This window comes from Maylandia zebra, linkage group LG17 (assembly GCF_041146795.1).
Source record: "Maylandia zebra isolate NMK-2024a linkage group LG17, Mzebra_GT3a, whole genome shotgun sequence".
In the NCBI taxonomy this organism is placed as follows: Eukaryota; Metazoa; Chordata; class Actinopteri; order Cichliformes; family Cichlidae; genus Maylandia; species Maylandia zebra.
In genome coordinates, this window is record NC_135183.1 from 37,939,657 (window position 1) to 37,966,833 (window position 27,177).

Genomic DNA, 27,177 nt, shown 5'->3' on the forward strand with positions numbered 1-27,177 from the left:
TACAATGAAGGAACACAGAAGAGCATCTGTGAACCATGATGTAGTAGCAGAAGAACACAGTAGTTGCCAGCTGTTTAGTGCCACAATGTCACAAAGCTCAAATCATCTCAAACTGATGTCTTGAACATGTCGTAACCTCACTGTACTCAAATGGGCTGCAGAGCCTCCAGATCTCAAGCCAGCACACTTTGGTTTGGTGGACCAGAAGATTTACATCATGGACGTGCAGCCGACAAATATGACCGTGTGATGCTATCACGTCAACACAGATCCAAATCTGAGGAATATTTTCAGCAACCTGTTGAAGCTGTGCAGTGAAGAATGGCGGCAGTTCTAAGGGCAAAATTAATTAAACAAAATCCGTCCCATATTTTTTGGGGGATATTTCAGCCAAGGTCAAAAGTTTGGACTAACATCGCTAAAGCAACCTGCTGAATGGGAACAAATAAAACCTCACAATATTACTTCATAGAAGGAAAACTGCAAACACAAACATCCAGTTATAACTTTTATTGGTTTTGGAAAGAAGCAAACTAAATTTCTCAGATCATCTTAGCGTTGTTATGTACTGTACAAACAGCTTTCACATGTGTTTGAGGTTAATGGTAAAGAACCAAAAAGCATTCTTGCTTATAGCACACAAACACACTCGTTGCTCTCGTCTCAACATTAACACAAGGTAACTGACAGTCAGCACAACACGTCATTTCAGCACTATTGTCACAAAGCCCCACCGTTTGACCGCATGCTTTGCATCCAATAATACTGCAGGATGAATTCGCCATGAAGATGAAGCTTTTGTGTTTTGATGCACTGAAAATTTTAAACGCTGTTTCCAGAAATACAGTGAAAAAGGTTTGTGATCAAACAGACGTGTAACCATAAGTGTAGGAGTAATTCTACACTGATGCACCGTGGGTGGCATGTGTGGTGGGCTTCTGTAGATAATGCTGTAGTGACTGTTGCACTGTTTAGCTTAAAGAAGGTAGCAGCATTGTCTCGGGCACGTGGTCTTCCATTTAGCTCGATGAAAGACTGACATGACTGAAAAAATGCGTCACCAAACAAAAGTATTATCAAGAACTAAACGGCACCAATCATCCATCGTTCCTCACACCAACAAAATGCAACTTTGCCGTTCTCTCAGCCTGGGTCTGCACAAGATCAAAGTACAAATGAACAGACTCATTTGAACTGCAGGGCCCAAAAACTATCCAATCAGATGTACTGCATCACTGAATTGGTGTACTGACGTCAGGATACCGTCCTAAATCCGCTCGAAATGCTTGAGAGCTCTTAGAGGACCGTGATTGGTTACATTTAGTTGATTGCCAACACAGAGTACAGTACAGAGGTTTTTCGATTACACTTCACGCACACTTTTTGTTCTTCACGTTGAGTGTCGGAGCATTCAGGAAGTTCAGCATCATCAGCACAGTGTTTTTCACATTAAACAACACATTTTTTTTTTATCCATTTAAAAAATATTCAGCTTATTCTCCTTAGCAAGGGACTGACTGTCTGGGGTACACACACATAAAATACGAAAAAACAAAACGTAAAACAAAAAAAGAAAAAGAAAGCATTTTGGTCGACTTAACCTCGCTCCACAACCTCATTTAAATCATGTCATCTCACAGAGACCGTTACAATTATGCAAAATAAAGCCATGGATTCAAGCACTGGCTGGATGACTGGGATTTGCTCACGATATGAGGGTATGATATGAGGGAGTTTAGGTACCAGTGAGGTAAATGGAAACAGGAAGGAAGGTTTTCTTGTGATCCGCCGTCAAACTGAAGGTAGAGGAAAGAACTGAGAACACTAGATGATCAGGGTTTCCTTATTGTTTTATTACAGCTAAGTTTGAAGTAAGGAAATGAGCTGGTCCCAGTAAACAGTTCCTGTTCCAATACTAGTACCATGGTCACTAAACTTCATCTCTGCAGCCGTTTTTATTGTTTTTGTCTTCCTTGAAGGATGAGTTTGACATTTTGGGGGGAAAAACTAACCTTGGCCAGGAGCCATATTGGTTAGCTTAGCAGAAAAACTGAAACGGGAGGGAAACGGCTAAGCTAGCGTTGCTAAAATATAAGAGGCTAAAACATCTACAGAGTTTGATGCTTGCTTCTCTTGAGAGTGCGCACTGCAGCACAGCAATGTGATTTACTGGCATGCTAATGGGATGAGTGCACGTTCACTGCAGTATCCCTGGTGATTTAGCATATTAGCATGCTAAAATTAGCTCACCAGAACGAGCATAAATAAGGCTAGGGGAACATTTATTTAATAAACCAAAGTCATGGACTAATGAAAAGTCTGACCTGGTGATGGCGCAAGAGAAAATGACAGGGTGTTACTAAAATGCTGCCTTTTATCCTGACAGAGACATTAACGTCTAGCGTGGATGAACGCCATTAGCATTTTCGGACCCATGCAGTACTCTCAAGCTAAATAAACTTGTTAATGACGAATACAACAGGGTGTTTTTACACCCTTGTATTAAAGAAGAAACATGACACTGTGTATTAATCAGCTTTCTAGGTGCTGACAGACACAGACTGGCAAGCCTTTCCCGGCCTTTTTAGCATGCTAGCAGTTTCCTGGCGGATGTCACACGCATCATCCAAAAATGTCAAACTTATTCCTCAAAGCGTGAATCTTGGCCATGTAATAGCTAACTCTACATTAACACTGCTTTCACAAAGCATTACACAGAATCCAGAAAGATATTTATCTTTTGTCTTTAAATTACCCCTCCCCCACCCATATATAGGTCAATTCTTCTGTTGCACTTGAGTTAAAAAATTATATCTGAAATAAATTCAAAAAATTAGACCTTATACTGTACACAGGTTACCCAACTACACAGATAACAAAAAATGAGAAGGAATTTAAATATTTATACCTTTAAGGGTTCGAGTCGTGTGATACCATTCAAACTCTATTCATATACAGAATCACGTTTTATACAACGAGTCATTGTCATCAATAAATAAAAATAGAATGCTGTCATGTACTCTGCAGTCTAACACTGCTGTCCTGTGAACAACAGGAAGGCTATCTGACGATACGAGGAAAACACCAAACGCCCTTTAAGATATACATTTTCGACTTAAATGACACTTTGTACACTTCTTTTGTTCTGACACGAAAACATAGTTCCTTATTTTACCAGTGAAACTGACTAGTCATTGCAGCTGCCTAACATCCTTACAACCTGCATGCGAGTGTATATAACAGAGAAATAGAATAGTGGCTTGACTGGCTAACTGGTGTCTTTAGCAGGATGTGTCATGTAATACCAGCAGGCGATGCTTGGAAATCTAGTTTCATACAGGTCGTACACAAGCACCAAGAAGAAGGACCCACTTTTACCTGTGACAGCTGATGGTGTGTCATGTGAAGCAGCTACATGGATCAGTGCAAAACAGTGAGTACACCTCTCGTATTCTTATCCCAGAGGTTGAGGACCGGGCTGTTTACTAACTTCATCCCATCCAACTCTGGATGTGTTCAGATTTGATGCACGTCTGACCACAACGAGGATTTTTTTTTTTAAATGGCCCAAATTTTCACATTAACAAGAATTAAAAATCTGTTCCTTCCTTGTTTGGTCAGGCAGCTGCAGTGAAAAACTTTAAAAACACCACCACACGTTGACCAGAGGAGGACGGAGACAGAGGCACAGACTACAGAGGAGGAAAGAACCCATTTGTGTCTAAGTGCAGCAATACAGATGTTATGAAATGAATACAAATACAATAATTACATGACCTATAACAGTTCCACAATGTTATATGCAAGTTATACAATACTGCTGGGCGGGCTGCAGACCTGTTGTGTGGGTTCAGAAAAGGATCACAGAGTCTGTCTGGTGTCCGTCTGTCCTCTGTCCTCGGCGTCGACCTCAGTCCACTGCGTTCACTTTGTTCAGCGATGGGTCAGTTATCAGCCAGGTATTTTCCTGAAAGACGTCAATTAGAAACTAAGTGCTTATCTGTATAAATGAGATGTGATATTTCATTAGTTTTATGTTTTATTAAGTAGCTGCAATGAAAGGATTCAAACTTATTCTACTCAGGTAAGCTTTACCAAGTTACTAAAATAATCCTAAAACTGACTTTTATTACTGTGTGGATTCATCTAAGTCTTTTCAAGTCCTACTATATGCACATTATCTTAACCTAAACATACATAAAGGAAATGTTTACAGTGTAACTGGTGGGAGTTGTATTTCCAGGAACTACAATCAGTATTTAAAAAAGTTTAAAGAGATAAAACATGGATTTTATATGTTCAATAACCAGTTTATAAACTTGTTAACATTCGGGAATTGGCTGGCTAAGCTTTCGTGTAGCAGTAATGAATATTTTATTTTGAAAACCCCATCTGACAGACCTGCAGCAAACCTCTTCTTGATGAGCGAGAAGCGGTACCCTGGCCCAGCCAGCTCGATGTCACAGCCTGACAGGGTGCTGCCTTCGCTGGTAAACTGCACCGCCAGTGGAGCCGGTTTACTCGGACCTTCTGTTAGCTGAAAGCGTGCTAACAACGAGCCCACACCTGAGGGATCAGAATGAGAGGATGAGACCAAGCCCCAAAATGTTTAATATTTAGAAACCACAAAAGCAAATATGTAACAACATGAAAAATGGGCAACATCTCTACAACTGCAGATCTCATCTTAAAGAGAATTCATAATCTAGTTTCGTGTCTTCATCCTGGAGGTCAGGTCACTGATGGGTGTCCTTGCCATGTAAATGACAGTGTGGGTCTAATGATGGCAGGTTGCGATCTGGAGCACAAATCAAACTCAACTTGGTCAGAAGAAACTGTGTAAATACTCCACAGCTGCTACCGTGGGCACTCGTTTACTTTATCCCATTAAAAAATAAAAGCTCATTGTAAACATCAGCTTTGGTGAAGTAACTGTATCACTGCTGTCCAACAGGGGGCAGTGTTTACTGTGGGCATGATGCACCAGACTTCCTCTCCATCTTGTCGTCCTCATCTGCGGTTGTTCCATTTTCAGCATTTGTACACCAGCCACACACATGCACCACGTGTCCTCCCAACATTTATGTTATTTAAAGAAACAGGTTAAATCATCATTCAAAAGAAATACCTCCATTTTCAGATTTGTGGGAGATATCGGGGATCTTCCACAGGATTCGTTGCTGGTCTGCATTCCTACCAGGATTAGGAATAAGAGAAAACCATTAAAGGATACAACATAAACAGGTGAACAGGTCATTGAAGGTTAACCTCAAAACCTGACAGCAAATAAATGCACGGCACTCCCAGATATGGCACAGGATTTTATCTCTTGTCTAAATAACATTTGGAGCAATAAATGCATCAAACTGCCTCCTTTACCCCCTTAATCTGTTCAGCTGTGTAGCTTAATACTGTGTAACAACAAGTCTAGAAAGACCGTACCATGCAGCAGGAGGTAGGACAGCCTGTAGCTTTGAAACGCCTCCATCAACGGGGACGAGGAACTGAACGTTGTTGAGGGCCATCGGCGTCGACATGGCCTCCCCGTTGTATTTGTAGTCTATCCTCAAGTCAGTGCTGGTGGGCTCACACCTCCAGCTCACTGCCAGGTTCAGAGGAGTCGACTGGAGGCCCTGTGTTGACACCTGGCAAACACGTGGTTTGATAAAAGCCTGTTCACACTGAAACACCCTAAACAGCTGAACATGCTTCGACTGAAGGAGTTGAGTGTTTGGGATTTAAGCTACTCTCAAAATCCCAAATCCAAGGTTACCTGATACTTGAGCATGTCCACGTTGTAGTACGTCGCTTGTGGTTTCTGCTCTGCCACCTTCTTTAAATGCGATATCAGGTTTGGCATATTCACCCAGAAGTCCTTGCTGTCAGCCTTGGCTTGCGTGGTGGTGTCGCTGGTGGAGGAATCGCAGTAAAGAGCCCGATCACAATTCAGACGTTTCACAGGACTGTGGTGATTTTCTATTGAAGTGACTAAACACAGCCATTAGACTTCAGCGGTGTGCTGGTACGAAACGACTGTTCAACCACAAAAAACAAGTTTTTTGGGAGGAAAATGTGACTTTTTCCTCACAGAGTCAGTGTGACCCAACGATGATCCAGATGTGGTTGGTGGTCGTTAGATCACACAGACTTTACAGGTGCTGAGAATAAAGTAAAAACTATTTTTAAGTTGCTTTTCTAAAAACAAGAAACGCGCAGGAGGCTGGAAAACATCAACATTTGACAGCTGTAATAAACAAATGAATCATAATTAAAAACAATGTTTATTCTACTGTGAGGTCACATGACTTCATGCTATAATGATGTGTGATATTTTGCATAATTTAATATTTAATTTTAAAGATCACATCAGGCGGTTTATCAGGCGTTTCACAACAAGTGCAACACGGTTATCTGCCTGCACACTCAGACGACCTCATGATGACTCCACACTTACTCAGCGCTCATTTTGGAAACAAGCTCACAAAATTTACTCATCTGAAGTGGTCAAAAGACCCCGAATAAACCACAGGGGGTTGTAGATGTTTGATGAGTCAGTTCACTAGCACATGTCAGCGCTGCAAACATGGAAACATTCACGCCATCACCTCGACCTCCCCAAAACCTCTTTACTCCTTTTTGTTGGTCACATGTTGCTCTCCTGATGTTTTACAGTCTGTGTGACATCAAACTTGCTGTGTCACCATAGATAATAAGGTGACTTGCATAACAAAAGTCATTAAAATTTAATGTCAAGTGTGGCATGCTTATTAAAAATAAGTATCGCACATGCTCTGTAAGTGAAATTAAAATGATGCATAATTTGCAACAGGTACATTGATTTGGTTTTAATCACGTTTGGTTACACGGGACCACATATAACATGTTAGGTATTACTGGGTGACGCTAAAGTTAGACAATAATGTATTTAGATTTAGTTATGTATTCCCAGAAAGGTTGGCTCGATCTTTTCACATCTTCCAGCAAAAGCTGAGTTTTTATTTTTATTTTTTTAACTGAAATGTTGAGTTTACGGTGGTGTCATTACCAGCAGAGGAGCTGGGGGTTAGGCAGCACATGCTCCAGTCGACTGTAGTTGGTTATGCTGAAGGTTAGCACGGCGGGGGACGGGTTATTGGCAAAGTGCCGCGTGATTCCCGCCGGAAACGACAAAACCATCTCACCTATGATCTTCACAACACACCTGAGAAAGAGAAGAGAGAGTAACACTGCATGAAAGACTGCAGAGAGACACACAAATGCACAAATCACACATGACTTCATTTCCTTTTGATAATAAAACTAAACACACAGTCTTAATGCGTTTCTGCTATTGACTGAATCACTACATTAAAAGCTCTGCCAATCACAGCTCACACACTATTACAGCAGTAAAGCCCCGATCAGAAGCAAAATCAATAACACATTAGTTCATCCTAATCCACAACTCAGAGCAACAAAAGCAAACTTTACCTGTTTACATGACTCTGCAGGAGGAAATTCAAGTACAAAACATACAAAACTGGATTCATTGTAACAAAATCCACCAACACTGTTCTTATGTGTTTATAGTCTATAGTTCAACCAAGTGTTTGTTAGTGGACCTGTATACTTCCTCACATATTCACTATAAACACTGTGTGACAGGATTGTGGATGTTTGACCATATTAACTACAAACACATAATGCTGTAAACACATGTGTGTGTCCAGAGCTCATCAGATGCTTCATAAATCAAACTGTCATTTACCTCCTCCTTGAATCGCTACCTTATCGTGGTGGAGGGGTTTGTGTGTCATAGGGATCCCAGGGGCTATGTTGTCTGGGGGCTTTTGCCCCCTGGTAGGGTCTCCCATGGCAAATTGGCCCTGGGTGAGGGACCAGACAAAGAGCGATTCATAAGACCCTTATGAAAAGGAAACCGAGGGAACAGTTTACCCTGCCCGGGATAGGGTTACCGGGGCCTCGCCCTGGAGCCAGGCCCGGGGAGGGTGCCCGAGGGCGAGCGTCTGGTGGCCGGGCCTTAGTCCATGGGGCCCGGCCGGGCACAGCCCGAAGAGGAGACATGGGCCCATCCTCCCGCAGGCCCACCACCCGCAGGAGGTGCCATAGGGGTCGGGTGCATTGTGTGCCGGGTGGCGGCCAGGAGCGGAGGCTCTGGCGGACTGACCCCCGGCTGCCAAGACTGGCAATAGGGACATGGAACGTCACCTCTCTGGTGGGGAAGGAGCCTGAGTTAGTGCGTGAGGTTGAGAGGTACCGGCTAGATATAGTCGGGCTCACCTCTACACATGGCTTGGGCTCTGGAACCAGTCTCCTGGAGAGGGGCTGGACTCTGTCTCAGTCTGGAGTTGCCCTTGGTGAGAGGCGGCGGGCTGGGGTGGGTATCCTAATATCCCCTCGGCTTGCTGCCGGTACGTTGGGGTTTTTCCCGGTGGACGAGAGGGTTTGTTCCCTGCGCCTTAGGGTCGGGGAACGGGTCCTGACTGTCATCTGCGCTTATGCGCCGAGTGGCAGTTCAGAGTACCCAGCCTTCTTAGAGTCCCTGGGGGGGGGGGGTGCTGGAGGGTGCTCCACCTGGAGACTCTGTTGTCCTGCTGGGAGACTTCAATGCTCACGTGGGTAACGACAGCGAGACCTGGAGGGGCGTGATTGGGAGGAACGGCCTCCCTGATCTGAACCCGAGCGGTGCTCTGTTATTGGACTTCTGTGCTAATCACAGTTTGGCCATAACGAACACCCTGTTCGAACATAAGAGTGTCCATAAGTGCACGTGGCACCAGGACGCTCTAGGCCGTAGGTCGATGATCGATTTTGTAATCGTATCAGCAGACCTGCGACCATATGTTCTGGACACTCGGGTAAAGAGAGGGGCTGAGCTGTCAACTGATCACCACCTGGTGGTGAGTTGGATCAGGTGGCGGGGGAAGACGCTGGACAGACCTGGTGCACCTAAACGCGTAGTGAGGGTGTGCTGGGAACGTCTAGCAGAGGCCCCAGTCCGCGAGATCTTCAACGCACACCTCCGGCAGAGCTTCAACAGCATTCCGAGGGAGACTGGGGACATTGAGTCCGAATGGACCATGTTCAGCGTCTCCATTGCCGAAGCTGCTGCATTGAGCTGCGGCCGCAAGGTGGTTGGTGCCTGCCGTGGTGGTAATCCCCGAACCAAATGGTGGACACCAGAGGTGAAGGGAGCCACTAGGCTGAAGAAGGAGTCCTATCGGGCTTGGTTAGCCTGTGGGACTCCGGAGGCAGCCGACAGGTATCGACAGGCCAAGCGGAATGCGGCTCGGGCAGTGGCTGAAGCAAAAACTCGGGTGTGGGAGGAGTTCGGAGAGGCGATGGAAAAAGACTTTCGGACTGCCTCGAAGAGATTCTGGCAAACCGTCAGACGTCTCAGGAGGGGAAAGCGGTGCTCTACCTGCACTGTGTATAGTGCTGGCGGAGCGCTGCTGACGTCGACTGAGAAAATTGTCAGGCGGTGGAAGGAATACTTCGAGGACCTCCTTAATCCCACTGACACGTCTTCCGAGGAGGAAGCAGAGTCTGGGGATGAGGGGAATGACCCGCCAATTTCCAGGGGCGAGGTCACTGAGGCAGTTAAACAACTCCTTGGTGGCAGAGCCCCTGGTGTTGATGAGATCCGCCCCGAATTCCTGAAGGCTCTGGACGTTGTAGGGCTGTCCTGGTTGACACACCTCTGCAATGTTGCGTGGAGATCAGGGGCAGTACCTGTGGACTGGCAGACCGGGGTGGTGGTCCCCATCTTTAAGAAAGGGGACCGGAGGGCGTGTTCCAACTACAGGGGGATCACACTCCTCAGCCTCCCTGGGAAAGTCTATGCCAGGGTGCTGGAAAGGAGAGTTCGTCCGTTAGTCGAACCTCGGATACAGGCGGAACAATGCGGTTTTCGTCCTGGTCGCGGAACACTGGACCAGCTCTTTATCCTCTCCAGGATACTTGAGGGTGCATGGGAGTTTGCCCAACCAGTCTACATGTGTTTTGTGGACTTGGAGAAGGCATTCGACCGTGTCCCTCGGGGTGTCCTGTGGGAGGTGTTGCGGGAATATTGGGTGTCTGGCCCATTGCTACGGGCCATTCGATCCCTATACAACCGTTGCAAGAGCTTGGTTCGCATTGCCGGCAATAAGTCGGACTCGTTCCCGGTGGGTGATGGGCTCCGCCAGGGCTGCCCTTTGTCTCCGGTTCTGTTCATAATTTTTATGGACAGGATTTCTAGGCGCAGCCAAGTGGCGGAGGGCTTTCGCTTTGGTGGCCTCAGAATCTCATCTCTGATTTTTGCAGATGATGTGGTTCTGTTGGCTTCATCGGGTGAGGGCCTCCAGCTCGCACTGGAACGGTTCGCAGCCGAGTGTGAAGCAGCGGGAATGAGGATCAGCACCTCCAAATCTGAGGCCATGGTTCTCAGCCGGAAAAGGGTGGAGTGCCCACTCCGGGTCGGGGATGAGTTCCTGCCCCAAGTGGAGGAGTTCAAGTATCTCGGGGTCTTGTTTGCGAGTGATGGGAGAAGGGAGCCGGAGATCGACAGACGGATTGGGGCTGCAGCTGCAGTAATGCGGACGCTGCACCGGTCCGTCGTGGTGAAGAGGGAGCTGAGTGTAAAAGCGAGGCTCTCAATTTACCGGTCGATCTACGTCCCTACCCTCACCTATGGCCACGAGCTGTGGGTAGTGACCGAAAGAACGAGATCGCGGATACAAGCGGCAGAAATGAGCTTCCTCCGAAGGGTGGCTGGCCTCTCCCTTAGAGATAGGGTGAGAAGTTCGGCCATCCGGGAGGGGCTCAGAGTAGAGCAGCTGCTGCTCCACATCGAAAGGAGCCAGCTGAGGTGGTTCGGGCATCTGACAAGGATGCCCCCTGGGCGCCTCCTGGGTGAGGTGTTCCAGGCATGTCCCACCGGGAGGAGGCCCCGGGGCAGACCCAGGACACGCTGGAGAGATTATATCTCTCGGCTGGCCTGGGAACGCCTTGGTATTCCCCCGGATAAGCTGGAGGAGGTGGCTGGGGAGAGGGAGGTCTGGGCCTCTTTGCTTAGGCTGCTGCCCCCGCGACCCGGCCCCGGACAAAGCGGATGAGGATTGATGGATGGATGGACAAAAGCATCAAACAAACATTACAGCCGCTTTAGATGGTAAACTGGGACAAACTTAATAAACCCCGTCGACCATTATCCCTTAAATATTGTGGTAAAACGTAGTCAAACAAACTTTTTTTACTCATCATCCACACAAAAATAAATAAATATTGAAATAGCCTAGTCAGGGTTTTCTACTGTGACAGGTAAAGAAGACCTACTTGTTGGGATCGGCTCCTTTAAAGAAGGTGTTGACTGTTTCCGTGAACGCAGCCGCCACAGGAAGCGTGTCCTGAGCTCCCATGGTGAGAGGACTGGGCCCTCGAGAGCAGCCTACGAGTAACCAACCCACACGTACACATTTGTAATTAAAATAAATGCTGTGCTCCACTGTTGCTGTTTGATTTGTTGAGGTTGCTGTCAGAGACAGAATTACATTCAAATTATAACCATTTTTTAATTCTTAAGCCTAAATTTGATATTAATATATCCAAACTTCAGCCCTGAATACAAACACTTCAGCAGAAATCACTACATGAAAAATAGATGATCCAAATCTTAAACTACGCTCTCTGTGTCAAACTGTGTGGAGAAAATAAGGAACGAAACATGAACAAATTAAGAGTGATGAAATGAAATGAAACAAATACTGGTGTTAGTAAAGAGGCACGAAAACAGCACATTATATGTACGGATGATACCCATTTCTCTCTGCTCTTTGACTGTGAACTGCTTCCAATGTCTCCCTCAGATTAATGCATTTCTACACAGTGGGTTATACATGTCTGTTTTTAACTGAATAAGCACAGCTGGATGTTTTTAAAAAGAGACAGAGGCAGACATAGAGCAAGGCAGATGTGCATGCGTACTCCAGACATGCTGACAATTTTTGTATTTTTTGGACAAGATCAAAGATCATCAGAGAGCCCAAGATCAAACACCCAACAGGTAAAATGATGACAGTACAGAGAAAAGTGATTAGTAAAGTAGACAAAGACTGATGAGTCTTTAGGGAATGAATCAGTGCAGACATGATGAAAATGAACATCATCATCAGAAGAAGTTAGAGGGAGATATTGCACCGCATATCTGGCTCTAGGTGAGGGGGCTCAGTCAGGGTGATAGCATGGCCAGGGTTAGGGTAATGAAGGGATGATGATGATGGAGGAGCCAAGAGGGGAAGGAGGAAAGGGGGAGGAGAGAAGAAGGCCAAAGCTTGCACGAATGAGCCTCGTAATAACGTGTGTGCGCGCTACCCTGTTGCAGAGAAAACTTACCTTCGAAGGTTAAATAAAACTTCCCTCTGTCAAACCATACAAGGGATGGCTGGTCATTCTCTGTGAGGGTTCGAGGGTAGAGGGAGGGAGGGGGTCGGGAAAGGAGGACGAGGAGGAGGGAGGAGGTACAGGGATGAAAGGCGGGGAAGTGGGTGAAGAGGGGTGAGAGGGGCAAGGAGAGAAGGACAGTAGCGTGAGTCTCACATGGCAGGTCTATTACACGTCACAGTGAGGTGAAACGTGGAGGTGGAGGCTGGGGGCGAAAGAGGACAAAGGGTCGAGGAGCATGTGACAAGATGGGTGATACACAGTGGTCTTTTTTTGTTTGTGTTGGGGGAGCCAACGTTTTCTCCAAAGCAAAGCATTAGAAACAAGCTGACTTTCCAATTCAGTGACCCTAACTTTCATCAGCAGATACCCGAGTGTTAAAACTGTGATCAGGTCTCACAACAGGCCTTCAGTTATGAAACACACTGACGCTGGCCGCTATGCATGAGGATGGTGTGCAGAGGGAAGCCATGAGACTGAGATCAGACGATAGCAGGGAGGCGGCGAGACTGTGGTTCGCTGCACCCCACGTTTCAGGTGCCATATGCTTTTACAAAGACACCTGAACCGCCCTCACGGACACCAGGGAAAAAAAGAGGACGACTCAGAAAGTCCCAATTAGTAAGCAACAGAAAAAAACTAGATAAACAGCTTAAACCAAATTAAACCATATTTCAGCTCATTTTCTGACTTTTTTAATAATATAATAATAACATGGTAATGAACCTGAACACTGGTGGATCCTGTTTCCCCCAAATGCATTTAAAAGAATAAGAAACGTTAAACTGGAGCAGTAGCATTTTTCTAATGATCTGCACTCCAGCTCTAATGTGACTCCAACAGGTCTGATGGATGAAAAATTGTGTACTTTTTTGTCACGCTGACACTGTAAACTTTGCAAATGCTCCACAAAAACAGGGGAGGCCTGTTCCTCTCCATGCTATGGCCGTAGGCTCCTGTGGCTAAAGGTCTGGGAGGACTAAGAGTGTCGGGTGATGGAACGATGAGAGCGGCAGACTGCTTCAGAGAAAGAACAAAAGGGCGGGTGTTCAGATGGGGAAGGCGGGGGTCCGGTAATATGTCGGGCTCTATGTTGAAGAGAGCGTGGGCGACAGGTGTGAAAGGTGAGCGTCAGAGGTCAAGCGTGGGAGCAGACCGATGCTTTACAGCCTGGTTGAGAGATTGGTTGAACTCGAGGCCGTGTCGTGCACTCCTGTTGTAGACTGAGGATGGCATGAATACCAAGCAGCTGCTGCCTGTCTAATTCAGCCTAAATCTCACGCCAGGCTTCAAATGACTCTAAGCAGAAGCACTGATCTGACGGTACAAGTGAGCTGGTGAGTTTGAGTGCGCGTGAGAGGGAAAAGACAGACAATGTGGATCTCGAGGTCCGACAAGATAAAGAGCTCCTCAGACATGCTAACAGCACACAAACACTCAAACACACTCTTGTGCTGCAAACTGAGAGCAGAGGTATCTGGGAGCAACCGCACTGCACGCACAATGTGTGTCGCCGAGAGACGAGACAGGAGGTTGCCATGGGAACATGGCGAGACAGTCACTGGTGCACAGTCATAAAACAGAGAGAAAAGTCTTAGAAGCGGGCAGATGGGCCGGGGGGTGGGGGGCACTTTTTTTGGAGTACTATGCAGTAGATTCAGCTTTTTGTGTCACCACAGCTTTCATTTGTTTCCTGGCAGATTTCACTGTGACATCCAAGAGAATGAGCGAGAAAGACAAGGAAGAAATGACAAAGATATGCAGATAAAAAGAGACTGTTATATGCATTCGATGGCTGAGAAATGCGTGGGAAGGTATGAGGAGTAAAACAATGTAGAAGATTGGTGGTTTCACTGAAAAATGATGCCATATTCAAAAGGAAAAGAAATAATGTCTGGTGCGTCCTTACATCTGTGCACGAATCAAAGCAGATGAGTGAAAAAAGGAGGAGTAAGAAAAATGATTTGGTATGCACTGTGCTTCTAAAGCCTGACATGAGGCTACAAAACCTGTTGACCTCCATCTAAAAAAGGCACAAAACACTCACTGATGGCCTTTACCCTTCTTTGTGCACTGCGCTCCGGGTAAAGAGCATCCAAATCCAAAAACTCTCAAAACAAGCACTCACCAAACCCTTACCTAACCCGCCCCCCGTCCCCATGTGGAGGAGGAGGGGGGGTGCTTTACCCTACCTGCAAACGAATCAAAGTGTCTCTCAAAGGTGGGAAGTTTGTCTACATATACATCATCCTCTGACGAGCCAAAGAGACAAACAGCAAAAAAACAAGCAAAAAGAAATCAAACCATGAAAGACAACGAAAAATGATCAGAACTGTGATGCACATTAAATTCAAATGGGAGAAAAACAAATATATTCAATTATAATAAATATGCTGATGAAAATACAAAATTTAAAAAAGTGGTGAAACTTTAAAGGAGCAATTTAGAATATTTCATAATAAGCAGTTTCTGAGACTGTTTTCATGCACAGAGAATACAGATTAAATTAAGCGGCTGTAACAGAGACCTCAGTAAAAATGTCATTTATTCAGTCGGTCCCTGCAATTTGTTTAAAAGAGGAAGAAAGCACCCTCCAATCGGGGACTAGATTCTGCTTTTACATAACTGCTGCCTCCAGAATGTGTATTTATTATTTTTTTTAGTATTATGACTCAGCTATGTTACAGTCTACTGAGATTTGCCATTATCCACTAAAAGCTGCACTGCAGGCTCCTTTAAAACCGACTCTACAGTTATCAAGGAGTAGAAATTGTTGTGTCACTAATTCATTAAAGGATGGTTTGCACTTTAAAATTTTCATATTCTCACCTCCTACTCACACCCTGCAGAATTTCCCTGTGTTTGCGTGTTAACATGAATCAGATACTAATATATATGTTGAGAGATATATAGATATAGATATCTATCTATCTATAGATATATATAGACATATATCTATATAGATATAGATATCTATATAGATATAGATATCTATATAGATATAGATATCTATATAGATATATATATCTATAGATATATATATCTATAGATATATATATCTATATATTAGGGGTGCAACGATATTCGTATCGATATTGAACCGTTCGATACAGTGCTTTCGGTTCGGTACGCATATGTATCGAACAATACAACATTTGTAATTTATTTTATCAATTTTCCTTCTGACGATGCTGTCTGTGTTGAGCGCTCAGTGAATCTGCGTTCGACTACTCCGCCTAGGCTGCACTGTCGAGCGCAGATCCACTGAGCACTCAACACAGACAGCATAGTCAGAAGGAAGAGCGCAGGGCAAGCTAGCAAGACACATGGACCTCCCCCACCCTCATTCAGATCTGGCGTTTGGAATTATTTTGGTTTTCATGTGACGTATGACCCTGAAGGTAAGCGAGTCATGGACTAAAGTAAAACAGTATGTTGGATGTGCCATGCAATGCTCAATTACATGGGTGGGAGCTAGTGTGTTAGCGCAGTTAGCTCGTTAACGTGTTGGCCGTCTAGCCCCACACACGGGGCGATCAGCGGTAGCTCGTTAACGGAGATTTGCCGTGTTGTGGCGTTAAGGTCATTTCAACGAGATTAACCTGAAAGCACTAGTGGGAACACAACGAATATGACTGCACATTTACACCGACATCATCCTAGTGCAAAGACCAAAACAACAAGCATGCTACTAACTTTAGCCGAGTCATTTAGACAGCTGTTAGCACATGATTCTCCTTATGCTGCTGAGAATATAGCCCAGAAGAAGCTTATAGTATAGCTTTTATTTCGGAAAGAGACATTTCTCTGTAATAAACTCTCTTTTCCAAAGATGAGTGATTCCTCAATCAGATACAGGGCTTGCAATATCGCTAGCCCGACGTCCTGGAGCTAGCGATTTTTTTCAGTCGGGCTACCAAAATCTATCTCTGCCCTGCCCGTCGGGCTATTGTAGGAAAAATATATGTCAATGCTTTTGCATTCTTTCAGAAATGTAGCTGGGTAATTATGTCATTGGCATCGGTGAGCCACTGTCAATATGTGACATATTGAAATCGTGTTTGAATTTGCGCTTGTTTTTTTGCTTTCACTTTGCAATCGTGCGAACTGTGTATAGAGAGCGACAGCACTGATCTGTGAGTGATGATAATTTGTGCACCAATTCCTCTGACATCGTCTTATTAATCGTTAGCTTACTATGCAAACATGACAAGTGAAATCTCCCGCAGCTTAAACATGTGAGAGGTTGATCGCGCAGAGAATCGCTGAGCTTATGTGAGTGAGTGTGTAAAAGCATTTCAGTTCTGCTGAGCCAAATAAGACAGGTCAGGGTGAAGAAGTGACAGCCAAAGAAAAGCCTACCACAAAACGGAGAAGTTATGACAAATCAGACTATAAGGCAAAAAGAAAGTGCAGCTTTATGGTTTCATGGACAAAAGAATTTCTGTGGCTGCAATATGACGAGCTAAATAACCAGGGCTGCACATAAGTGGTCCGCAGGTGCGCATTCGCTGTCAAAATAAAAAACACGCACAAGGGTTAGGGTTAAATTTAAAAACTGTACTTTTGAGTTAAAATATATATTTATAATTTTAATAAATGACAAATTAAAAAAGCATGAACATTTTTTTTGTATCGAAAAAATATCGAACCGTGACACCAAAGTATCGAACCGAACCGAACCGTGAATTTTGTGTATCGTTGCACCCCTACTATATATATATATCTATAGATATATCTATATATCTATATATATATATAGATATATCTATATATCTATAGATATATCTATATATCTATAGATATATAGATATATCTATATATATATAGATATATCTATAGATATATATATAGATATATGTGTGTGTGTGTGTGTGTGTGTGTGTGTGTGTGTGTGTGTGTGTGTGAGAGAAGTTCAGGACTCTTATCTTTAGGTGTAATTAATTCTTTATCAATAAATAGAAATGTATACAGAAAACTATCATTTGCATGTTTGTAGAAGGTTTCGCTCTGTGATACTTAGATGCTGTAAAACAACATCAAAGGTGAAACTGCTGCCATTTCCAGAAAAAAAAGAACCAAAACAAATAAAATGAGTAAATGCACAGGTGCATGACTCATGCGCACAAACGCTACATGCAAAGTTCGTAAAATGCATGTAAAACTTTTAATATAATGACAGAAGATGCCCCTGCTAGCCTCTGTGACCTCCACATCCATCAGGAGACGTGCTGCAGTGTTGAGCGGATGGTCCACACACCTGTTACAGACACAGAGAGCTCCTTGCCCACGGTAGGAGTGGTGGCGGCACTCATCGAGTTGGTGGAGGAGATGGAGGAGGTGCTCTCAGCCCTCGCCAACGGAGCAATGGGAGGAGGGCTGGCCGAGTGAATCGGTGGGCTGAATGGGCGATTCTGAACAGAGAAAGGAGACGAGACGAGAGACGGGAAGGAAACAAGAAGCGGTTTAGCATGCGGCATTTTAAATACTATGTACACAGCCGCTATAAACTCTTTGGGATTATCAAGTTAAACCCTGATTAAGATAGTCGACTTAATGATTATTCTTTTGCCAGTTCTTCCTAGACTCAAAGGCCATGTAAATAATGCCTAAATCCCCGAATCAGAGCCAAAGAACTGAAAGATATAAGAGTAACAAAATGAAAACAAAAACAACAACAAAAAAAGGTCTTACCGCATCGCCTACACTAGGTTTCCCTGGAGGAAGTTTGGGTCGTGAAGGGGGACGAGGTGGAGGGGGAGGTGGGGTGGGGTTGACTGACGACGGTGTGGCAGGTCGTACGGGTGAAGAGGAACCTGAAGAGGCGCGCAAAAAACACAAAAGGGATTAATTTAATTATTCAGTTTGGAAAACGACTAAACAAAAGGACAGAGTACCATCAGCACTCAGTAAGAAGTGTTGTTTCATTTTTCACTTCACAGGATCGCTGTCGTGATCTACTACACACCTCATATCCTCCATACAGCATTAAGAGCACACCTCCCTCTACGTGCTTTACCATTGACGAAACTGGAAAAATGATTCCGCTCAGATCTTCAAACATTTCATTTTGAAAACTCGAGAGGAAATTTGATCAGTTTTATTCCTCGTTCGAAGAGCTCCTTTTTCGCCACATCGTTACATCCACTTCTTTTGGACACTGGCTCAGTACAATTAACCTAACAAAACAAACCCGCCCACACTGCTGTCTTTGTCCACGTTTCCCACATATTGGGCAGCTCAAGGACGGGTCAAAAAGCAAAAAGCTAAAAAACAAACAAAGAAAAAAAGGCACTAAAAATGCAACAAAAAGCATAGAAATTCTAAGCAAGTCAAGTTTTTAATAAAACGTGAAAGAAAAAGGCCCTGGTAACATAATACGCTCTGAGGCAAAATGCTATTGTACATAAATCTGGGCCAAAACATGACCTCTTTTCCAGGAAGAACATGCAGGATAACTGTTCCTGTGATGCAAGTTCCAACAAAAGTGGTGCAATCAGCTGAAAGAAAATCTGAGCAGGGTGCACTGCTGACATGATGCCTCAGCTCACAACACTGTCACTGTCTGTTTGCAATGACACCATTAAAATTAGCAGTTAAGTGATCAGGTGACGTGTGGGTTTTTTCTTTTCATTGTAGTGAGAATATTTCTTGTAAACCATCCTCTAAATTAAGTTTTAACCCAACAAATATATTTAAGTGAGGATCTTGAAGCGCTCACCGCTATTCGTGCCGCCGGCCCCAGATGTGGGACCTGGTGATGAAACCACTGCGCGGTACGTTGGAGGAGGTGGTGGCGGAGGTGTACTTCTACTGCCTTGGATTGCATCTTTGGGCGAAGTGACAGTTTCACCTCCATCCTCTTTGGGATGGGTGGTGCTTGTATTGTTGGGCTTCTCTTCTTGACAGAGGACAAGAGGCGGCGGGACGGAGCGAGCCGCAGGCTCCTCGGAAGGAGGCGTCAGTGCTGGAGTGCTTATTTTGGGGGTGGGTGCAGGTGGGACACTTGGAGGTGAACTAAGAGGAGGAGGGGAGGAAACAGGAGGAGATGAAAGCTCCTTTGTTGCAGGAGACGGAGAGGTGGCGAGCGTGGGAGGGTTTTGGTCTTTGGGAGTGGGAGGACCCGAACGGACTGAAGGTACGACTTGTTCCTCTGAGGGAGGTGGGGAAGTTGGTAGAGGGGGAACAAAATCATCTTCTGGGGGAGGTGAAGTAGGCAGAGGTGGTGCAAAGTCTTCTGAAGGAGGTGGTGATGTAGGTAAGGGTGGGGCATGAAGCACAGGTGGAGGAGAGGAGGCTGGTAATGGAGGTGCTGGTTCTTCTGGAGGAGGTGGGGAGGAGGGGAGGGGAGGTGCAGGGTCCTTTGGTGGAGGCGGCTGGTCAGGAGCTTCTTCGCTGAAGCAGACCCACGAGTCACCCGTATCCTCGCAGGCAGAGGCAGCCTGCTCCGGTCCAAAAATGTTGTCCAAGTCGGCTATTGAAGGCTTCCTGGCTGAGCTGTCTGCTCCTGCAGACACTTCTGAAACAGAGATAAGGAAGGAGCAATTTAAAAAAGAAAAGGGGGGGGGGGGTGTTTGCAGATGTGCTCAGCAAGGAGATAAAACATCACAGGGAGACAAACAGACTGACAAAGTTAGCACCGGAACATCAAGATAAACAGACGACTGAGGTCAAATTTAAAAGCTTGTTTCAGTTTGAGGCGATTTAACGGGAGGCAGAAACAGATGAGCAGATTCTTACCAGCATCATCTGCAGGCGGAGGGCTAGTATTTGGTGGAGAAGCTGGGACATTCTTGGGTGGAAGTGGAGGTGGAGCTGCAAGTATATCACAAGTTTAACAATGAATGCAATAATTACCTGTTTCACATCACTGCACCTGGTGATGGGCTGCATACAGTCTGACTCAAGGCGCAAACGACAACAAAGGAAAAAAATGAATGAAGAAAATAAGCCAACACAAGATGAACGTTTGGATCTATCAACGACAGGCACCATTGTATTCCAGATACAACACGAGGGGGGATCGTCCCAAATTACCCACCATGCAACACAGAACATTCAGCCCCCATCAGCCCAAATGCATGCAGGCAAGGGTTGGTGCCCAATGACGGAAACTTATTGAACGTCTCTGGTGTTACAACCGACGCTGAATCACGTGCTCGTGAAATGACTGATGAAATGAAACGATGGCTGTTTAGAACGGGGAAGGGAGCATTATTGGCACACAGCTGTTTGATCAGGTCAGTTTGCAGATTTCTCAGGATGATGAGCTGAGCTGATCCATCTGTGTGTTAATTTCACAGGGACGGGGAAGTGCGGCGTAATGTGGAGGGAATGGCGCAACTTACTTCCTGTGGGAAAGGATCTTGTCAAAGAGGATTCAGGCTCTGATAGAGGAGTCCCCCACACGTCACACTCAGATAGAACCGCTAAGTTCAGGAGGGGACAGAAAAGGCCATCGTGAAGGGCGTTAGCAGCGAAACACTTCGGGCTCGTGATCCTTTGGGGATGTTTGCGTGAAGCTGTGTCCCAAAACGTCGGCTGCATCCTTCGGAGGACCCGGCCTTCGCGGTCTACGTGGACCGGGTCCTTCAAAGACCGAGAAGGCCGGAAGTGCGAGGCTGTGAAATGGGACGGTCTAGCCTTCAGATTTGCGTCACCGCTGTCTCGGTGGAGTTTAATAAACTCGGCCGCCTGCTCCTTGCTATCTAAAGTATAACAAGACACTGGTGTAAATTCTCGACCGTCTCACACTTCTGTTTAATCAGTTTGATGTTTATTCAGCTGTGTGAAAATCCCGGAGGAACCCTCCCGATGGATTAATAAAGTTTTATTTAATCTAATAACTTTGATCTCAGCCAAACCGGTTTACTCCGGAACAAATAAAACACCGAAAAAAAGGCAAACAATTACATTTTTAAGTTATCCGAGTGACTTATATATGAGGTTTAACCTGAGTAGCGAAAGAGCGGGGGTCTGAAAACGATGACGCCGGGAGTCCGCTGCTCTCGCCGGCTGGAGTGACCATTGAACCCCCCGGCTAGCTATCGAGCTGGTGGGTGACAGACTTTTGCAAATATGCGATGTCTTGATAAACCGAGCAGATATTTGTAATTTACGCAGCTACTTTCTCGCCTGAAAATATGTTAAAAGTTTATTTTGTGGCCCAGAAAGATTAATAAGAGTAATTTTAAAACTTAGTAGCAGCCGCCATTGTTGGCAGCTGAAATTTGGCTGGGCCGCGCTATGATTTCTGGGATATGGTGGGCCACGAAGGACACACCCGACCCATCCTTCAAATTTGGGGAAATGAAGGACGCATTTGTCGGCCGCGTTTGAAGGAGTCGACGAATTGGGACAGCCTTCGTCGCCTGGCTGTGACGTAATCGGCCTTCAAATGCGGCCTCCGGAGGATGCAGCCGACGTTTTGGGACACGGCTATAGATGAGAACGTCAGTAAAAACTGCAATCACAATGTGTCAACACAAGAACACGCACTCGATTTAGTGCTACTATATAATATTCGCTTTTATAATTGCATATAAAAAAAAGACATCTGAAAAAAATACACCAGCTAATAAGCTAAAAAAGGATGAATGCAGTGTGATGCAACAAACCTGCAACACATCCCGTCTACACTCCAGCAGCTTCACAAAGACAACGATTCAACTTAACGGCACATCTGACGCTACTGAATTGCGTCAAATTACACAGAGAATCTCTAACTGACCTTAAGAGGATCTTAATGAAACTAGTATTTACTGGAAAAAAAGTGAAACATTACCAGTTCAAAGTGCCAGAGGCAGAGCTTTTCTACTTGTCTGAATTAATGCGAAGGGAATTTGTGTCAAGCTGATGTTACTTACGCCTGACACGGCAGTTGCGTAAGAGCTAAGAGCTCATCCACAGTCTGCATCATAAAATCCTGCAGGGCTGGATGTGAGCAGGTGACGGCAGAATCTGCATATGAACGAGTTTCACTGTGCAAAAGAGCACGACCTCGGAGGACTGCCGTCAACCACACCCTCAACAAAGACATCCAAAACTAGCTGGAAGCCTTACACAGACAACAAGTGTGTGTTTGTGTGTTTTTCATCATACTGCTAACATACTTTGACAGCAAAGCATCAACAGAAACATATTCAAAGAGCCGATACAGACAAAGACACAGAGGGTTACCTTCAGTTTTCTGTTCTCCAAAGGCTGTTTCTAAAGGAGGCCCAAATAAGCCTGTGGTGTCTTCAGAGACTGGTGTTTGCTGATTGCTGCGACAGAAAAAACAGGACAATACAGAAGAAACTGTTAGCAGCAAACAGTTACAGCTACAACAGTCAGAGTGCAGCGTCTCGTTGCATGTCGTCTGATCAGGCTGCAGCTCCCCTTTCCGCTCAAATCTTCCCAACAATATTACAAATGTGTCATTTTCAAAGTGTGGCAGGAGCATAAACAACGACAGGAAGAATGACGAGAAAAGCTAATGGGATGGTTTTGGGGGCAGAATAAAAACAACTGACTTTTAACATTTGTCTTTTGGCATTACAGAAAGAGAAAGTGACTGTGGCTCAATCGCATCTGCAGAAAATACAAATACCTCATATTCACTGTACCGAGGCTGCAACCAACACACCAAACACCGCAGCCAAACAACAACCAACAAACGCACACTTAAACATAAAAAGACCTCGTCTTCAGCGCAATAGATATGAAAACCAGGTTTGCACAGCGTGGAGTTTTTGTGTAGATACAGTGGCAGGTCTGCAAAGGACTGTCTGGCTTTAGAGGACAGTTTTTGTCTGGAATTATTTAACGAGATGGCAAAAAGATCAAAAGCAACCCAAAGACATTTCCTCTTACTACACTATTTTTCATGTGGCATGCCACAGTTTAAGCCTGCAGTTAATAAGCAAAGAAAATATTGAAGATAACAAAAACCTCGCCAACGTATGGTGCAGTTTCCAAATGTCGACATTTTATGCATGATGATACAGCGATTGTGCCTCTTGTTACTGACACCGCTGACTAAAACATCAAGAAAAGTATAATTAAAATGAACGCGTCAGTGTCGTGGAACGAGCAAAAAGCTAAAATAGAGACCAACTGCACAAAACTTTTCGGGACTGAAGTGTGATCCAAAGGCAGGAGAAAGGACGAGCAGCGACACCGAGATACACACCTGGGGGGCTGTGGTGCTGGAGCTGGTGTGGGGGCCACGGCGGGTGCAGGAGGGACGACGCGTCTCGGTCTGGCAATCTCTTCACCTGCGCCCAAAATGAAATGTATTTACGTTAATCTTACATCACATCCTCCTAATTTGTCACTTGTAAAAAGCGAGCTTGGCCTGAGGTGATGAAGCTGATACTTACTGGACGTGTTCCTTTTCAAACCCTGTAACGTGGAAAGAAACAACATGGAAATGTAAAAAGTCAAAGACAGGAAACCTCAAATTGTTCTCATATTTGGATCCAACATTCTTCCATCCATGTGTGAGGATTTCTAATAAAACCAAAAAAGATGATCTTAGCTCTTTTATTCTTTTCTTTCTGAAACTTCCCAGTGTGTTTGGACAGAGCAAAGACAACGGCTGTTGAAGGTCGGAGGCTGAACTGCGACTAAATCTGATCAGACTGCACTCAGTTACACTTCACATGAGCGGGCATGACTTGCGGGCATGACTTGCACGCATTCCCCACTTTGGGCGATTTGTCACATTTTTCTAACAGACATTCATCAGTCCAATAAATGACGATGGCCGATATATTCGGGCAGGTGACTTTTTGATGGGCGGAGCAATGTAATCATGCACGGACTGATTTGCGTGCTTAGAACACAGTAAGTCCAAACATGGAGGAACTAGTTGCCAAAAAGTAAAATACAAAGTCACCAATTTGGGATTTCTTTGGCTTTAAACCGAGTGAAAGAGGTAAACCTGAGGATATAACCAAAGAGGTGTGCCGCTCGTGCAGACGTACTGCGCCAGCAAAGACTCAAACATGACTTTGTTGGTTGAAACTAACTTACTCATGGGCAAATACATAAATAAATCGCTCTTGTAAAACGCTCAGCCTATCGCTGTGGTCGATAAATTCGTCCAATCGCCCAACGGTAATAGGTAGAGAAAACTGCCTTAAGCGAGACAGAAAAAATGAAGGGATGCAAAGCTGCTACAACAATCATGCTGTGAACATCAAATCTGTCTGAAAGTGGGATACTGGTAATCTAAATCTGCTTGCAGTGGTTTATGGCGTCTTTAAAGGTTTTCCAAACGTCCTTTGAAGCTGTAAGAAGCCACGTGATAAAATGCGATAGGCGTACAAAAAAAAGAGACCAGTGTTGATGATGGGGAGGCAACAGCACAAACATTACTGCCTTCTCGGCTGTGATCCCAAACACCAAAGTCTAAGAGAGCATGTGTATGAATTCACCACAAGCAGGATGTGAGAGGCCAACAAAAGGCAGATAAGGAGAGAGAAGAAGGCAGGGAGGAGAGCAGATGAGAAGACACGATGGGGAGTGACTGAAGTAAGACATCAAAGGGTCCAAGCTGTCCAAAGTGTAAATTGTGTCCCCAGTAGAGACCAAGCATGAAGCCATTCAAGGCAAAGAAATACCCAAAAGAAGTACACAAGTATATCGCTGACCTTAAAAAGCTAAAAATATTTTTAATGTTAATGAAATTTTTAAACATATTGATTGACTGTTTTAACTGCTGACCCTTACATATTTTCCCTTATTCAACTGACCCCAAGGACAAGGAGAAAAGGAATAAGTGGACATGTGGCACATGCTATGGTACATTTAGTCTAACCCCAGGGAAAAGGAAGAAGAAGCCACTTACCGGGCTACGTCTCTGTGACCAGCAAAAAGGAAGAGAGAAGAGATACCTGATCAGAGAGTGACAAATCAGTAAAGGAGACATCATATACATCAGGATGAGAAGTATTTTTGGCCTGGTTGGCTGAATTTGAGGATGTGGTTGTTACCCAGTCATAAAAAAACGAGCTCATCTGTCTCAGATTTTTATTTTAAATAAGCTCGAACAGCTGTGTGTGTGATGTCAAACAGATAAGAGTTTAAATAAGTCATTCTCACTTTTTTCCCCCAACTCTAGGTTAGTGTTCAAGAACAAAATGTAGTCGCTCTAGAATCTCAAATGGGCTCACTTTTCATCCATCTTTATTCTAATCACTTTCTGCAAACACCACCCTTTTGCCAACTAATCCTTTAGAGTTTCCTTTTATTCTCCCTTGTAGACTCCATCTGCCCCCTTGGCATCTTTAATTTGAACTGAAATCTCTCCATCTGTCTGTGTCATGTCCACCTCGCATCAGCCATCTCTCCCTCCATCGCTCACTCTTGTGCCTGATCCAGTTGTGCAGTGAGCCGTGAGTGATTAAAGTGATGCAACAGTGGGTGGGAAATGCTCCTAGAAAGGAGACCTCTGATTGGATACACCGGTGAAGGACAAAGCTCTGTATTGCTTGTCATAACCAATCACTGCTGCTTTGCTGTATGTAAACAGGAAGCACAGCAGGAAGCTCTTCGACTCTCACGTTATGACCTTTTAGCCTTTAAAGATACGATGTCGTTTTCTATTTGAAATACGAAAAGAATCAAAAAGAAAACATTGCTTCTTTGCTTTTGGTGCTCGAGTAGGACACATTCTTTGTTTCTGCCCAAAATATTAAAAAGTAAGATGTCAAAGATATCAAATGTCATGTGAGATCTCTTATTTAAGCTCAAACATTTTCACTCCATCCTTGACCTTTTGCTGGCCTCTACTGTTTTCAACCTAGTTGTTTGGACTGAGGGCGCTTAACACTCAAAAACTCATTAAAACCAGATTTAAGAAATCTTAGCCAGCAGAAACACCCTGAAAGACGAGGGCTCACATAGTCCAAATACTTTGGCAGCCACATCATTGTGCATGAGGCGTGAAAACGCTGAGAATAACCTGGCACCGCGATGACGAGTGGCTACAGCCACAGAGAAATCACAAAACAGCCACCGGCCCTATAAATATTTCGCTTTAAATGTAGCTAGCCTATTTTCAGCAGGTAGTAAATGCCAAGACAGATGAAAAGGTTAAGGGGGTGGAGGGGTACAAAGCAAAGGCTTACCGGACTCTTCTACAGAGTTTAGCATCATTTGAGGCAGCAAAGAACAATGAGATGAGAGAGAAAGCAAAATCAAGACAGCACAGGGAGAGAATTAGAAAAATTAAAAAGGAGGAATGGTACATCAACACTGGCATAGCAGAGTCTCTTTTACAACGCAGGCAGTCATCTAAACCCACAGACACGGGCACATGCAGCCGGGATGGTGTTAGCGGTTTTCCCTGGATTCAGTCCCATTTATACATCAACCAAATGAGGTTACAGAAACAACAAACACATACATGCAACAGTCAGGGTTTAGTCTTTCAGTTAACATGTGGCCTATATTCCTTTTTAAAAAAATTATTTTACCCATAGCCATAAAATAACTGTGTGCATGTATGAAGAAAAAGCGCTGGGCAGTTAAACGTCATGCAGATTTGAACCAAAATGAAGAGCAACACCTCAACATCCAACACTCTCAAATATGTCATACAGTTAGGGCCGCACTTAACTAGGGCTGCCACGATTACGTCGACTATCAAAATCGTCGACGACTGATTTAATAGTCGACGCGTCGTTTGAAGCTTTGTAAGATCACAAAAGACGCAGGAATCAGTAGCAGGATTTAAGAGTGTAATAACGGACTGAAACAGAAGATGGC

General features: G+C 44.7%; 1 protein-coding gene across 6 annotated transcripts in view; it reads right to left on the reverse strand.

Annotated features, from left to right (window-relative positions):
• Positions 1–495: 495 nt before the first annotated feature.
• sgip1a (SH3GL interacting endocytic adaptor 1a) overlaps positions 496–27,177 on the reverse strand; it is an 84,339-nt gene continuing 57,657 nt past the window's right edge. For 5 of the 6 annotated variants that reach the window (XM_076876155.1, XM_076876154.1, XM_076876157.1 and 2 more), the window contains 17 exons: positions 25,256–25,267; positions 23,783–23,805; positions 23,594–23,683; positions 22,600–22,685; positions 20,769–20,849; positions 20,161–20,235; positions 19,142–19,939; positions 18,115–18,236; positions 17,681–17,834; positions 12,373–12,432; positions 11,317–11,428; positions 7,046–7,201; positions 5,774–5,909; positions 5,443–5,645; positions 5,129–5,193; positions 4,402–4,566; positions 496–3,967 (listed from right to left, as the gene is read on the reverse strand). In XM_076876155.1, the coding sequence (XP_076732270.1) occupies positions 3,945–3,967; positions 4,402–4,566; positions 5,129–5,193; positions 5,443–5,645; positions 5,774–5,909; positions 7,046–7,201; positions 11,317–11,428; positions 12,373–12,432; positions 17,681–17,834; positions 18,115–18,236; positions 19,142–19,939; positions 20,161–20,235; positions 20,769–20,849; positions 22,600–22,685; positions 23,594–23,683; positions 23,783–23,805; positions 25,256–25,267 (2,361 nt within the window). In that variant the 3' untranslated portion in view covers positions 496–3,944. The remainder of the gene's footprint in view (positions 3,968–4,401; positions 4,567–5,128; positions 5,194–5,442; positions 5,646–5,773; positions 5,910–7,045; positions 7,202–11,316; positions 11,429–12,372; positions 12,433–17,680; positions 17,835–18,114; positions 18,237–19,141; positions 19,940–20,160; positions 20,236–20,768; positions 20,850–22,599; positions 22,686–23,593; positions 23,684–23,782; positions 23,806–25,255; positions 25,268–27,177) is intronic. The other variant, XM_076876153.1, reaches the window with a different exon arrangement.